At 35.9% G+C, this 15,807-nt stretch overlaps 1 protein-coding gene across 3 annotated transcripts in view; it reads right to left on the bottom strand.

Moving 5' to 3' along the window:
- The window catches only part of PTPRN2 (protein tyrosine phosphatase receptor type N2), a 651,283-nt gene that overhangs the window by 344,938 nt on the left and 290,538 nt on the right, over positions 1–15,807 (bottom strand). For all 3 annotated transcript variants that reach the window (XM_039548283.1, XM_039548281.1, XM_039548282.1), the window contains exon 11: positions 11,460–11,539. In XM_039548283.1, coding sequence (XP_039404217.1) covers positions 11,460–11,539 — 80 coding nt within the window. The remainder of the gene's footprint in view (positions 1–11,459; positions 11,540–15,807) is intronic.

Consider the following 15,807-nt stretch of genomic DNA (forward strand, 5'->3'; position numbering starts at 1 on the left):
TAATCTGGCAGGTTCAAATTTATGGAAAATATTTTTTAAACATAACAAAGGGATTTAACATTTTCCTGAGGACTAGGTAATACTAGAAAGATTTTAGTATTTGCAGATTATTACAATGGTTATTAATCACTAAATCCTGCAAACAACTTTTGTCAGACAATGGAAAACATCATCTCCAAATAGGAACAAGATCAAACGTGAGAAATCTGACTTGATCTTATCTTGCATGTCAGAATGGATATGTGGAGTTCAGAAAGCTCAGGGGGGAAAAACTCCCTTCTTTGGCCACAGATAGTCCAGAAGACAAACAATTCATGAAAATCAAATCCCTTACCTTGTAGTCCAAACATTCCCTAACAACTGTGCACAGTATCAGGTAGGAGCAGCAGCTGCTGAAGTAGCCTTCAGTCCATAGGAGAAAGACTGCTTAAAACGAAGGCAATGTTAACACACAGGTCTGAACACTGCTGACAAGTGCGCCCTTGTGAGCACTGCCAGCAAACTTTTCTTATCTTTAAAAACTCTCCCAAAGCTCTCAAATAATTCCTAGTCCCACTATCAGGAGCTCATTACTTTCCTTCTCAGATACATCCCGGCACGAGCTATCAGCAGCAGAAGGTCATGCAAGTGCCTATTTTCAAGACGGATGATACGTGAATCCCCTGGACCTCCTAACTAAGCCTTTTTCAGCCAGAAACCCTCCACCTGCCCTTTCATGCAGGGTCACATTTGTGCCTCCTTCCCAAGATCCTGTAAATCGTGTTCTACCGAGAGAACAAATTGCTCCCACGTTCAGGTCAGCTGTCCTTACACTCTGTTACCAAAACACCACGCTTCTGGAGAAGGGCCTTTTCATGCTATTGCTTTTCTCCAGGTAAAAGGGACAACAGCCTGATTCTAAGATGAGTATATTGATTTTCTGTGTTTTTTTTCTTGTGCTTTAAATAACAACTATGTTTCATAGACCCCTGAAGTAGCACCGCTCTCAGTCACAATTTTTATTCTTTGGCTGATATGAAAGCTATCAGCTAAAATCACAAGACTACTAATCGTCCAATTTCATATATTAAAAATAGGATATTTACATCAGATAAAGACTATTTTCCTGTTTGTACTGACTAAAATAGAACACTATCTGTTCTACCTTATCCCTGTTCCACATGGTGCCTAGTGTTTATTTGCATGCACAGTTTAAAATCGTTAGGTTAATCTTGTTGTTCCACATTTTGAGAAGTTATAATAAATCTGTCTAATAGGTGGAAAAAAAAAAGTACTGACTGTTCTTTTCCAGGGAAAGATGAGGTTACAATGCTATCTGACCTAAATTAGGGTTTCTTCAATTCCCTTCTTTATGCTTACCTAGAAAGTTACATAATCATCAAAAAATATTACACAGCCAATCTATTCTTGACATAAAAGCTGCCTGTTATGTACTGGCATTACCAGATTTCTTCTGTTGCATTCCTAAATAATTTGTTTTAATATGCTTAGGATCTGCTGTAAACACAGATAGTGTCTTAAGTACACCGCACAAAAATGCATAAAACTTTATTAAAGGACTATAACATTTAGAGATGTCTGGAATTGTAATTATTATTGTTGTATATATCATATTGCACATATATTTCAATTTTCCTGGAAAATGTGTTGCTTCTCATAAAAATGCTAAATAGAAGCAATTTTGCTAAATAATATGGCAAAATACAACATTAAGCAATTGTCTTGGGTTTGGGGATTTCTGCTTGCTTTAAGTCAGAAATAAAATTAGTTCTCGAATATTTTAGTATAGGGACTTTTTGATACTATGTCCACAGTGGGAGCCCCAGTACTGCTGCTATACAAAAAATAAAAGTGTTTTGTTTCAGTCACACATTCTCAGCACCATGGATTTTAGAGCAGCTATTTGTTGATTTGCACCAGCTGAAAACTGTCCTACACATAAAATGTACGGGTCAGTTTCAAAAATCTGTGCATGGAAATCAGTAGCAAATTTAAATGGAAAAAGACTTTTTACTTCCATAGCCAAAAATTTATTGGGAGATATCTTTGGCTTAAAAGAAAACCACTTTGCACTCCAACTACCGGGCAGTTTCATCCTGCATTATCAGCTGTGTATGTGTGAAGAAGCTGACTGCAGGAATTTGGTTATTTAATAGTATCACACATGGTAATATTTATCAAAATTTAAATTTTTGTATTTTTACTTTATCTTAAATTAATTTTGAATTCTTAAAGAGCTTTGAATATGTTAGTAAAGGACAATGTGAATGAAGGAGACTTACATAGAAGAAATCAGGATTTGCACCAGAAGATTTTAAGAGATCTATCAATAGAAAAAAAATTTTTGAGTATGTTACTGAGCAGCAATTACAGGAAGAAGCTTCTATCTTTTCTCTGTGAACAGAGGCAATCTAGGCAACTGGTTTTGAATAAATGCCTAACATTTAGACAGCTGCAACTGATTTAGATGAATTCTACCCACACTATTAAAATGCATTTAGGTATATTACCAGAGGGCTCTTTTAAAAATTCAGCTTTAAAATCTCTATTAACCTCTAAACCATGATATAAATTACTTAAATAGAAGACTTATTTTTACCAGTCTCCATAGACCTGCTTACAGATTTCAGAAAAAACACCTAACAGAAATACATGAGTTTTAATCTAAGCGTCAATTCTGCCTTTCCTATTGAACCCTTGGTATAACTGTGTGGTTCAGGTATTAATTGTTGTATCCCAAAATATTCTAATATCTACACTACACCAATGGTGTGTTTCTCTTTATTTTAGTTTAATACCAATCTGATAGTTTTCTATGAATGGGTGTAAATAAGAGACATGAAAATGCAATGACATAAACCATCATTGTTTTAAATTAAAGAATATTAACTACATAATGCTACTTAGCTCTTTTTTGTGTTCCTCCCCAATACTACGAAATTACTAGCTAGCTTTACAATTCCCAATAGTTAAGCAGCTGGATTTAGGGGTTTATGTTGGAATAGATGACATCACTTTATAAGTTGAACAGAAGGAAGTTCTATAATTTTCTGTTAAAACAGAAAGTGGTTTTAAAGATGAGAAATATTTTGCTCTAAAATTAGATTCCTCACAGTTATTCTTAGAGGAGAGGGGTGTATGTTAAAATGAATTCCATCCTTACTAATTACAGCAATGAATATCTTAATTAGAAGGAAATCTATGGAGAAGAATCATAACCAAAGGTACTTGTTATTCTTCAGGACTGAGGCGCGTTTACTGAATGGTCGCACTCCTCACTTGTTCTATTTTTCAACAGAAGAACAGGGTGGGAAAGAAATGCCATCTTGAAAACTCATTAATCATTGTATCAGACATTTGGTACTGAAAGAGACGGTTCAGTTTCTGAATAATCTTCAAAACCATAATGACATCCTTTATTCAGCAACAGAAGGATTTGAGGAAAATAATTCAGATAGATTTGATGATACAGTGAAGGAAATCGATCCACTACAGAGGGCTCAGGAGGTGAAAAAGGACAATGTGAACTAAGGAGGCTTGAGTAGGAGAATTCAGCATTTGCACCAAAATACTTAGGAGAGGTAGGAACAGAAAAAGACCTGTCAAACCTTTACTTTTCATAATACAGACCAAAGAATTGTAACCCTACTTAAACCAGTGACATGGCACATGAAATCAGATGAACCTCACAGCCTCCTGGCTACATTGTTCAAAGTTTCTGACAGAGAAGCTGTCAGTTCTCTTCAAAGATGATGATGAACTTCAAATCATTCACACACACATTCTTTGTTACCCTCTCAGAGAGCAAGATATCTAACTGCATGGTCTGCAAAAATCTAGATAGAGGGAAGGAATTCACCTGAAGACTTTCAACTCGTTCTGTTCACTTCATCACAGCTGAATTAAGATCTGACAGTGACTGACCAATGAATATGTTCAAAACAACCATCACTGCTCACAGTTGTGGGGTAGGAAAAGGAACGAAGACACTGCCAGCATGGACAGGTTGGTACCTGAAGCAAGAGAGTTCATCTTGTTGAGACTTCTCACAAGACCTGCAAAGCATATGCCAAAAGTCAACAAGACAACCAGGGCTGCTTATAATGATTTTGAAAGAACTTTTTAGAGAAAAGGAAGACTTTTTTGCCCAGAAATAGGAGTTTTTTCCTTTTGAGGACACAGAATGTGTATCTCCTGCACTGACAGTCACCATGAAAAAGAAGGTGGATGTTGTTATTAGCAAACCAGCACAAAAAAAATTGTCAAATTTCATTATGTCAGCAAGAGAAGCAGTACCAAGAATAATAAATTTCCAGATTACATTTATTTAATTGAAATGTATAATGGAAAGAACTTTTAACAATTAACTAACACTGATCGAAAAAGCATCAAAAGACAGACAGTATTTAATCACAAACTGAAATAACCAGAGAAAGAAAATCAGAGTATGGTGAAATCACTTCATTAAATGATATTTCCCAGCTTCTGTTCAAATTCCTCTGTGAAACTGAGGAAACCTAAAGTTTTTCAGACATGCGTCAGTAATATCTATTCTAAATATGCTTTTAACAAAATAAATGTATAACTAAATAAAACTTCACAGTCTTACTCTTGCAGTTGATGGTTCATTCCTCATTGTACTGTGGCTCCTTCTCCCAGTCTCCCTTCTCTACGTTTACACATTCTTTACATGCAGATATTACATGTAGCTTTATTATATGGAGATCCAAAGTTATATTTTATGAAGATAAATCTGAAGACAGTTCTCTCTCTCTTGTTCTCCTGAGAACCTCCTAGAAAAATTTTCTTGCTAATAATGGATAACAATACTTATTATGTTTCTGTCAGCAATGCTGGTAAGGTCAATACTTATTGGCAGAGAGAAGAGTGTGGCTCTGCAGCGTTCCTAGAAATGAACAGTGAATTTAAGTTGAGAACCAGATCCTCATCAGTTGACTTTCTGATGATGAGATATTCCATGAATGTGCTTTTTATTGTACTTCTGTCATGCTGCATACTGGAAAGATAACCCTCTTTGACCAATAAGACGAGGTCACTGCATGACTAGAATGAATACAAGAAAACAGTCACGTAAATAATTTGCAATATTTTGGACTTACATCTTATTTGCTAAAAGTTGAAGTGTATGTTTCAATTATACCAAAGGGTAATAAAAATAATTGCTGCTAACAGCTCCAAAATGCATTTAAGCACTGTAACTTTAACTGATAAACAACTTTAATACACATTTATAATGCATATTTGTAGCCCCGAATTTGGAAAAAAATTTCAAAATATGCTGATGTCAGAGCTCCAGCCCCTTTTAGCAGGGCCCAGATTGGACGTGTGTCAAAATCTTGATTTTGCCAAATGCGCTTAAGAAATGGGAGCAATTCACAGATTTCTGCAGTGGTTGCATAAGGCAGGGTCCTCATGAGTATTTTCAAGCTAAAGAAAAACCTGGAACCATTTTTTTAATGTGGGTGGATTGTTTCACTGTCTGACACAGCTTTGAACTTAAATTTCATGGTTATCAGAAAGTTCTGGATTCCATCATGATAACTATCCAAGGTCACTAAAGGCTTGTAGGGTGTGATGGGAACTAAGAGCCTTTGAAATTAAACCAGTTACCTAGATACCTAATCCCACATATTTAGAAGAGTAAGTTTTGATGCCTGTAAATACAGTTCAGGTCTGCTAAGCAAAAAATAACATATTAGAGGCAGAATAAGGCATAAATACTTTCTTCACCAACTGGATCCAGGCTTATGAAGAGATCAGCCATTTAGTCACCCTAATTAGGAGCAGAACTGTGACATCTAGGACCACTCCAAACCAATAAGACATCAGCTGAAAACACTACACAGGGTAAGTTAACTCTAAGGGGTTTGAAGTATTCTTTTCATCTCAAAAGGACTGTTTAATGCTAAAAGCTAAGGATGATGTTTTGTCTGTTTAGAGCTGTCAACTTCAACAAAAATATTCACTTTCAATGTCAAAAAGTTCTATTGCATATTTTTTGCCATGGATATTTCAGCTCAGCTGGGACATGACCAAAATTTGTAATGTTCAGTCTCGAAATCTGTAAGATCACAGATTTAATCATTTTCAGTCATTTAAAACTGCTGAGAAATTCTATATGTTTTTAAATCTATTCCAATAACTCTGAGGCAGTGTCTTTATTCAAATTAGCTTGTTATATTGTATAACAAAGTAAAATTTGACTAAAAATATATTATTTTTGCATTTGTCTGTTTCAGCAGAAGTAATTTTGCAATTTTTTTTTTCAGAATTAAATTTTTTGCAGAGAAATGATTTTTAGACAAGTTCATATGACTCAACAACCTACTCTCTAAGTCAGGATAATAGTCCCTTTCATGCACAGAGTGAAAATGTAAGTTTCACCAACAGGGCAACAGAAAAGTAAAAAAAAGCCCTAACAAACAAAAAGCAAACCCCCAAACCATCGAAACCAATGGATTAGTTAAAAGTTACAGAAAATTTAAAAAAAATTGAAAATTTTTCTTGATGTTCCTATATATACATTAAATAAATCAAAATATCTGACTTTCCATGCTGGTGGTATCGCAAGGCATCTTAGACACAAGAACCTGAACACAAGACCTGTTAATTCCCTAATACCTGGTTATGCATTGCCTTTTGTTGTGCTACCTATCCCCATCACTACCATGCCTACATTATGCATGCAGCCCTTTGCTTTTAAGTCTTCAGTTTTTGTAACACCTAAAATGCACTTCAGCACAATACAAAAAGAAATGTAAGCGTGACTCTAGCACTAAGAGGTTGCAGCTACATACAAGCAAATATTATTTCAATTCAGCAGTGCTGAGTGTCTGTGCCCAAAACTTCTCTCCCACATCTCTTTTTCATGTGTTCAGTATATATGACCATTACAGGCACCTGATGCCAAAATTATTTGCTTGGAAACTTCAGAAAAACTTCAGACTTATTATCACTGTCTTTGCATAAATGGTAGGATTCTGGACTACATATAAAGCAACTTCTTTTCTCATTTCTATACCAAATATATTACAATTTTACATAGAGTTATCTTACTGATAATTGTTCTCTGCTAGATTTCTCCTGACCTTTAAACTGAAAAGAAATAAACATTTGTTTGCCTAAATGATGTCATGCCAACTGTAATTACTCCTAGAGCAGGTCACCTATGTCTCAAGAAAGTTTATTTCTTCAAAACATTGAGATGAAATTACACTGCACCATTGAACCTGACTTATGAAACAGAAATAGGCCAGAGGACAGCTACTTGATGAAAGACGTATTCTGTCGTTTGAACGTCAAAGTGTGTGAAGCTGGCAAAATGTTGGGTATCCTGCTCTGGTCTCAAAGAACAAATAAAGGTATTGCTAATGTGAGAAAGCAAGCTATTCACAATTTTAAATTACTCTGTTGTCAGCTTCTCCATATAATTATGTATCCCTAGAAACTGAAAAAAAAAAGCAATCAAAACATTTACACAGAATTGGAACTGTGAATTACTGGGAAAAAAAAAAGTTTTATAAGCAAGAAGGTCTCTAAAGGATTTTAGAGAGCTTATTTTGCCTTAAGAAAGGTCATGTGTGCACCAAGAACGAACCTCAAACTCCAAGACAATAGAAGAAACCATTTTTATTATTGTAGTTCCGTATCTCTGGTTTTTAGTGGATATTTTAAGTCATTCACCTCTTTGCATAGTTGCTAAAGAATCCCATGTCTTCTCTAACCTGCACATTTTTCGAACCCCACAGAGGAGGATGGAAAACTTCTAATATAGTTCCCTATATTTAAACCTTAAATAGTGCAAGGAAAATATGAAGTGTATCCATTTTGGTTACAGAAATATATGCTACATGAATAATAAGACCAAAGTGCTGCACAGAAACTGTTCCTGTGGCTATCAGTGAGACTTGCACGTACATAACATCTGCACAAATAGATTCCTTTTTGCAAATCTGAATAATTTACATTCCTATAATTATTATGGCATCTGATTACCTCAATTTCCAAATTCTTTTCATTTCTAAGGATGTGACAGACTGTGAAATTCTTCTGTCCATTTGTTCTATTCATTTTCTGTAAACAAGATCTGCTTTCCGAGCTCCTGGAGGGATGTCAAGTTACCTAATAGCAGTACAGCATGGAATTATGCACCTACCTGTGCCTACTTTGGAAGTATGTATTGATTTATTCTCCTGTGGCTTCCCTTGGTAAATAAAGTACTTGGAATGCTTTTCTTCAAGACACTGTTGACTTTAAAAATTTTTAATTACAACCAGAGCCTGAAAAAGCTTCTTATGTAAGTATATATTGCTGTTGATTTTTTAAGGGAATTTATTTTTGGCTTTAGAGATCTGGAAGTAAGAAGTTTGCTTAAAATAAATGAACTGATTAGTGAGTACATTGACAAGCCCTGCAACTTCATGAGTTAGAAAGGAAAAATAAGATACTTTTAAAATTTAAAATATTTGACGCACGGGTAGAACTGTGAGCTCTTTTCTTTAGTAAAGGGCAAACACAAGGTTTAGTTCTGACAACACTATAGCCACACTGAAATACCACGAGAAGTTTATGAAAAAGTCATAAAAACCTCTTTCTGCAGCCATCAAAACCTGAAACTCTTAACTCACTAAGCAAATGGAAGTTAGAAAATGCCTGAGATATTAATGTAATAATCATTAGATTAAATTACTATATAAAATATGAATTTAAATTGGTGAATCTGCAGAAATTCATGGAATCATAAAACATTATGGTTGGAAAAGACCTCCATGATCATCAAGTCCAACCTTAACTAAATACCACCATGCCCACTGAACCATATCCCAAAGTGCCACATCTGCTCATTTCTGAGCACTTCCAGGGATAGTGACTCCCTCACTTCCCTGGGCAGCCTGTTCCAGTCCTCAACCACCTTTTCAGTGACATTTTTCCTAATGTTCAATCTGAACCTCCTTTAGCACAGCTTGAGGCCATTTCCCCTTGTCCTGTCATTTGTCTTGGAGAAGAGCTCAACCCCCACCTGGCTATAGCCTCCTTTCAGGTGGTTGTAGGGAGTGATAAGGTCTCCCCTGAGCCTCCTTTCCTCCAGGCTAAACACCTCCAGCTCTCTCAGCCACTCCTCACAGGGTTTCTGTTCCAGATCCTTCACCACTTTGTTGCCCTTTCTCTGGGGTGGCATTATTTTGTCCCCAGAACCTCTGTACTTTGTCAGCAGCATTTAAGGAAGTTGAAAACAACTACTTTGATTCCAGTGGTAACAAAAACCATAATGTTGTATCTTGAATTTTGCTTAAATAAACGAGTCACAGCATTTTTAGTTTTCAGAGTAGCTTGTTAGGAACAGGCCAAGGCGCATCAGGAACCTCCTGGACTTCTTAACAATGTTTCCACAGTCTTGCTAAATTTCAGTGGATGTCAATTCCATTAATTTCCTCATGTGTAAATTTTTGAACACATGTAAGCCTCATTATCCACAACTGGAAAAACTATAAACTGCATTCTGATTTATTTTAAACCTGCCTTCTGCCAGATTCATCTGTTCTTGCATTGCAAAAGCAATTATACAGTCCTGTCCACATTCACTGTGCAACTCTAGAGTTCATACCATACTTGTCTTTTTTATTTTTTTTCCAAAATAAAGTTTCCTGCCTTACTACACCACTTGTTATATGGAAGATATTCCATACTTACAGTCATGCCTTCTGCCTTTCCCTGAATCTTTCCACTTCAACCAGAATTTCCAATCTCTCTGAGGTATGAGAAGCAGTACTATATGTGGTATTTAAACACAGGCAAAGGATAGATTTATGCAAGAACAAATGATATTGTTCTGTTTTCTACTCCTTTCCAAATAATTCTTAAAAACACTTTCCTTGTTCAACTGATAATGGGGACTGAACTGTCATTTTCATCAAATTACCTATTACTACACTAACTACATTACTACTTAGACCCACAACTTTGTATGCAAAGCTATTTTTTCTCCATATGAAATTTTTTTACAGTAATTTACAATGAAATTCATCTGCCATTTTGAGTTCATTCACTCAGCTTTATACATTGCTAAGATCAACTTTCACCTTTAATACTGTGAATAATTCAGTATTAGCAGGATTTCTCACCATCCTGCTCACTCTCTTTTCTAATCCACTTATAACTATGTTGAATGTTACAGTCCCAGCAGAGATCCTTCCACCTTTTTTGCTATCTTACCCTTGTAGAAAACTAATACTTTATTCCTAATCTCTCTTTCTTGCCTCCTAATCAATTAGTGATTCACCATTTTTCTGTTCCATATTTCACATTCTAAGAAACCATTTGTTTCCTTAGAAACTTCTGGGAAGACCTTGTCAAAAGCCTCTGGCAATCCAGGCAGGCTCTACCAACAGCATCACATTTGTTGATTCTTTCAGAGAGATTCAACAAGTTTACAAGACAGGAGAGGGCACTGTTATAAAAAAGCCATATTAATTTTTCCCAGGAAAAATTAATGAGTCACATAATTCAATATTTACTGTAATTTCTGAGTTCTGATAGTACACATCTAGGGCTTTTTGACACGATAAACCCTTGCCAGTCTTTAATCACCAGTTAACCACAGCTTTCTCCAATGCAAAGGGTCCTGCAAAGGAAAGTTCTGGCATATGAACTACCCCATTTCTTTTTATAATTAAATTCATCCATGGTAAAGCAAAAAGAGAAGTTAATGGACAGTTTGGAGCTCCCAGTGTTTATTTACATGAACTTTTCTTGTTTCTGTTGTCAAGCAGTATTGCAATTGTTTACTTCTGATTCTTAAAGCCTATCAATTGAGTAATTTGAAAGCAAATCAGTTATCAATCCAGATACCTTGCAGAAATATTTCTTGCCGTCAACAACTCCGTAATACAATTAATAGCCAAGCTCAAAAGGAGCCAATAGAAGTCTTTAGAACAGTTGTACTTATTCAGAAGCAGCTTAATTCTAGAAATACAACCTTTACTTCCAAGATTATTAACTTGTCATTGTTGGTGTTTAAACAGTACATCAACAAAGGCATATTTCTACCATTTTTTGTTCCAGAAATTAAGGCTAAGGTGTAATAACATTTTTGTTCCCTGAAAAAAAGTATCAGAACAGTGAAAGTATTACATTCTCTTTTACAAATGACTAATGTGTTTTTATGAGTTTTTGACAACACTGAAGAGTTTTTCACCATGCTGGAACTTGACTACAAGTCTCTATTTAATTTTCTTGACAAACAAGGAAGTCTCAAACAGTTTTAACGGACTCAAATATGTTAAACTGCAATTTTTCATCCGCCACTCACCTCTCAACTGTCTCTCCCTTTAAATGTCAGTCTTCTGGGAGAACAGGATGTGTCTGTGCTACCTGCATTGGTACTGACTGCTAAACAGACATGGGTGGGCACAGTTTAGGAAAGGAGGACAAGGACTTACCTGCTTCTTTGGCAACATCTGCAGTTGAAATGTTTTGGAGGTTTGAGTGCACTCGGAAGGTCACAGCTGGTCCCAGCACACTGAAAGAGATTATTAAAAAAATGTAAGATTCATAATCAAGAGACATGGCATAATATTCCTTATCAAAATAGGTTTTTAAAGAGAACCTATTAAGACACCATTTAGCCCTCTTCCTTTTGCTTCATTAGCTACATTTGCATTCATTTTTATACCTCTTGTGGTTTCCTGTGTGTATTTTCTGCCCATCTGAAAGAATTTCAATGACATTAACTAAACTTCAGAACACTCCTGTAAATACTATTCTTATTATGAAATTGGCAAAATGGAGGCACTGAAACTGTTACTAACTCAAGAACAGCATAGATCATCACTGGAATTCAGCATCCAAAGAAGATTGCATATATTTTCACATTTTATATGCCTAACATCAACAGAACTTTAGTTCCTGTTGTCACAACTGCAAGTCAGAGGGACAACATTGAAATTCAGAATATTTATCTTGATCGTATTCTAGAAGAATATGTGTGGAGAAAAGATTCTGGGCATATCTGATCCAATAGCTGGTTTTGACCAGAAACATACCACAATGTATTTATCACTTAACAACAGAAGTAATCACCTCCTGGAACAATTTTTGAGGGGAAATTATTTGACTCTGTGGGGACCTTTCTGGGTGTAGCCTGATGTTCCTTTATGGCACTAAAATCTGTAAGACATTTACAGAGGAAGGTACTGATTAGCCAGATGTAAAATGGTGATGTACTCAGGGTTTCACAAAAATCATTGTGCAATTTTAAAGAAAAATAAATCTGTATAAGTAATGTTGCATTCATTCTCCATCCATCCCAATAAATATCCTACATGCACATCTGATGAAAGGAAAGAAGAAACTTCTGGTGTGATGTCCTTAAAACTATATGTCAATACTTATCTACAAAAGACAAAAGAAAAATACACATAACCATATAGTGAATGTATTTTAAAAAAAATAAATTCTGGGAAACAAGAGACTATATAAATTATAATGCAAGAATTTACAGAGGAGAAGAGCATAGGGTCTCAAGAAGAACAAAAATTGGCACTATTTTATAAAAGTTTACCTACATATTATGTATTATGCAACTTCCTAAGGTTATTTTAATTCATATTATCAGAGAAAATAATTTATACTCTGCATATTTATACATATGCTATTTATACATAGCATTTACACTATGAAGAACAACCCTGCTTAAAAGGTGAAGTGCACAGTCTGGAACTGTACATGGAACAGCTTTTGACTTCCTATGGCCATGGCTTAGGAGAGAATCAAATCTAAAAAATTGCTGCATAAAAGAAATAAATTTAAAAATATTTTGTTGCAGGATTTGAAATTAAGTATTAAGTTATTCTTTCAGTAACATGTTCATCTCTTACAATCATAGAATGGAGAGCACTTAATGAAGTGTGCTTAATTGCATCACATATATCCTAGACAAAAAGACCTTTAAATTTTTTCCATTTCAGGCAGAAAAAACCTATTATTAACAGTAAGACTTTGCTTTGAGGTTACAAAGGGAATCAAAGTAAGAATAAGAATAAGAAATATCCTTTCATCTTTTACTAGCAAAGCAGGCACTGCACACATTTTATTCTGGAGTTAACAGCAACTGCCATTAATCAATCATTTTTCTCTAGGTACTCTTAGGGGAAGGGGAGAAAAAGAAAACAGATTTTATTGTTAAAGGACACTCTAAAAGTCTGGTCACTAGTGGTCAAGAAAAACTTTTAATAATGCCAGGCAATTGTAAAACTTTTGTCAACATTGTATTCATATTGAAGATTAAATAACTCAACAACTGCAAAACACTTTTTATTTGAGATAACTGCTTTACAAAAACCCAGACTATTCCCCAATTCTGTCACTAACCCTGAGATAACCAACCATAAAATGCACCTGTTTCAGGATACCAAACACTGACTCTACCTAATCTTGCATTGTCCTTCTTTCTGTGTTGCCAGCCTAAGAGAAAGGCTGATTCCTCTCTGGCTGCTCAGATATTTACAGTTCCATTAGCAGTCTGCATTGAATAAAAGTGGGCATCACCCCAGTATGCAGCTCTTGCACGACCAAGATAGAGGAGAAAGAAAAATCAGTTTCAGATGTCCCCCAAATCTTCACTGCATAGTCCATTATAGCTGAGAATCTGGAACCAACACCAAATTTCAACCACGATGTAGCTACGCTTTGGCTCCATCAGCAAAGACAAAAAATTTCCTGCCCTCCTTCCCTTACCCGAATGTTTTACTTTTATCTCTCAGCCACTCCCCACTTCCTCCCACTTGTCCTGCCCTGCCCCACTCCCTGCAGCCCTGCACTTCCTGGCATCATATAGGTTAAAACTGGATCATTTTGGTGACCCAGCCCAGGCAGTGAGAGACAGGGATTTCCAAGGAGTGAAGCCTGTCAGCAACCATCCCACTGTTCTCTACTGACTCCACCAGGATAATCCAAGAACACGGGAAGATCTGAGTCATGCCCACACCAGTGTTGCCACAAGTACTGTCATTTCTCCTCACTGCTCAGGGAAAACAAGAACAAAAAACAGGGTGAGGAAAAAAAATTCCTTTTGCAAGTGGGACGATACTGGGTTAACACCATCCTTTTGCAGGAAGGAATAAATCTCAGAATCATTTAAAACACCCACTCATTTGTTGCTCTGTGGGATATTGTCTTCCTCTACTGTAGCAATTGAATTCTTGTATGTAAGAAATCACCTGAGCACCACATCAGCATGGTTTCACTAGGAATATTTGCAAAATACAGAAAATAAAGCCGCTTTTGTCACAACTTTTTGCACATTGGCATTCTGTTTATTTAAAAGCAAACAAAAGACCTTGAGATTACTTGGTCAAAATTGCATTTCTGCTTGATGTTTTGGGAACTGACTGCTTCAGGAGCTCATAAAATGAGATTTTTCTCATGGGGGGCTTCTGGCAAAAGCACTCAATAAATAAACATTTCAATAACAAAAGATGCCCTTTAGGGAATTCCTCACTGTTCATTATGTGTTGGATGAGAACATTTAAACAAAACCAGTAATTATTTGACTGCAAAATATTTTTTAAAGACTTTTTAACAAGAGGTCAACCAGCCTGAGAAAAGGTTCCAAGATGTCTAAAATGCACCCCTGATAGTTCCTAACCAGGAACTTTAAGTCGAGTAGATGAGACTGCTTTCTGCTGTCAGACCCTCTGAAGCCTGGCTAACACTAATGGCAATTGTCTTCATATTGCTCTAAACACAGGGGCTCTCTGAAGTGCACACATTTGCTTAGAAGCTGATGAATTGCAAACAAACCATTCCTACAGACAAGGGAGGTGCTGGGGAAGCAGAGGAATCACTCCTGGCTGGCACCTTACCCCAGCCAGCACTCACCCAGCTGGGCAGGGGAAAACACTCACACATGGGAACCACAATGTCCAGGCTGAAACCTCACCCACATCTGCTGCGACTGAGGTTAAAAATGTTAGACAGTATTTTTTGTCTATCCCTCCCCTGAGCTGCATGCTACTACAATTACCCTCAGGTAATTTCTAGTCGTTTTTTCTGACACAAATGAACTTATACTCAAGTAAGAGAAGATTTTGAATTTTAGAAAGCATCTGGACTATACAATGTAATTGCACTTATCACTTTTTTCTTATACTTTTCTACAATTTTTTTTTTAATAAAGGTAAGCAGTTCTGGCTTCAAGGCTAATAAATAGTGACTTCTCCCCACACAAAAGGTAGTGTCTGTTGCAATGACCTGCTAAATTTATTACTCGAACTTTACCAACTAATTACCCCCCCTGTTGGCTGTCACAACTTTTGCCTTTTTTTTTTTTTTTTTTTAACTTTCAGCAATACTGCCTTCAGTCATAGTAAGGGGGTTTTTTTTAACAAAGACATTCAAAGCATATTGCAAATTGTCACCCTTATGTGCTGTTGTCTTTTATTCTGTTTACTAGAGATGAAATAATTACAGTGTTTATACCAAAATGACTTGAAGGTTGATTGCTGATTTAATAATATCCCCTCCTCTTGGGTTTGTATTTCCCATCTGAAGGTGGGAGGGTGCACAACACACACAGAATCAAAGAATATTCTTTGTGTAAAATAGAAGTATTTTCTTTCCTTAATTGTTTTACGACTAACAGCATTCTTCTTACATTTTCCCTGTCAACAAATGAATCATCTGAATAAACAGAGCTGGAGCATGATCAATATGGCAAGGTCCATATCACTTTCATGCCGTAGGTTATAATTATATTTATGAATGACAGGATTTAAATCTCCATAAATT

The sequence above is a fragment of the Corvus cornix genome, chromosome 2 (assembly GCF_000738735.6).
Source record: "Corvus cornix cornix isolate S_Up_H32 chromosome 2, ASM73873v5, whole genome shotgun sequence".
Classification (NCBI taxonomy): domain Eukaryota; kingdom Metazoa; phylum Chordata; class Aves; order Passeriformes; family Corvidae; genus Corvus; species Corvus cornix.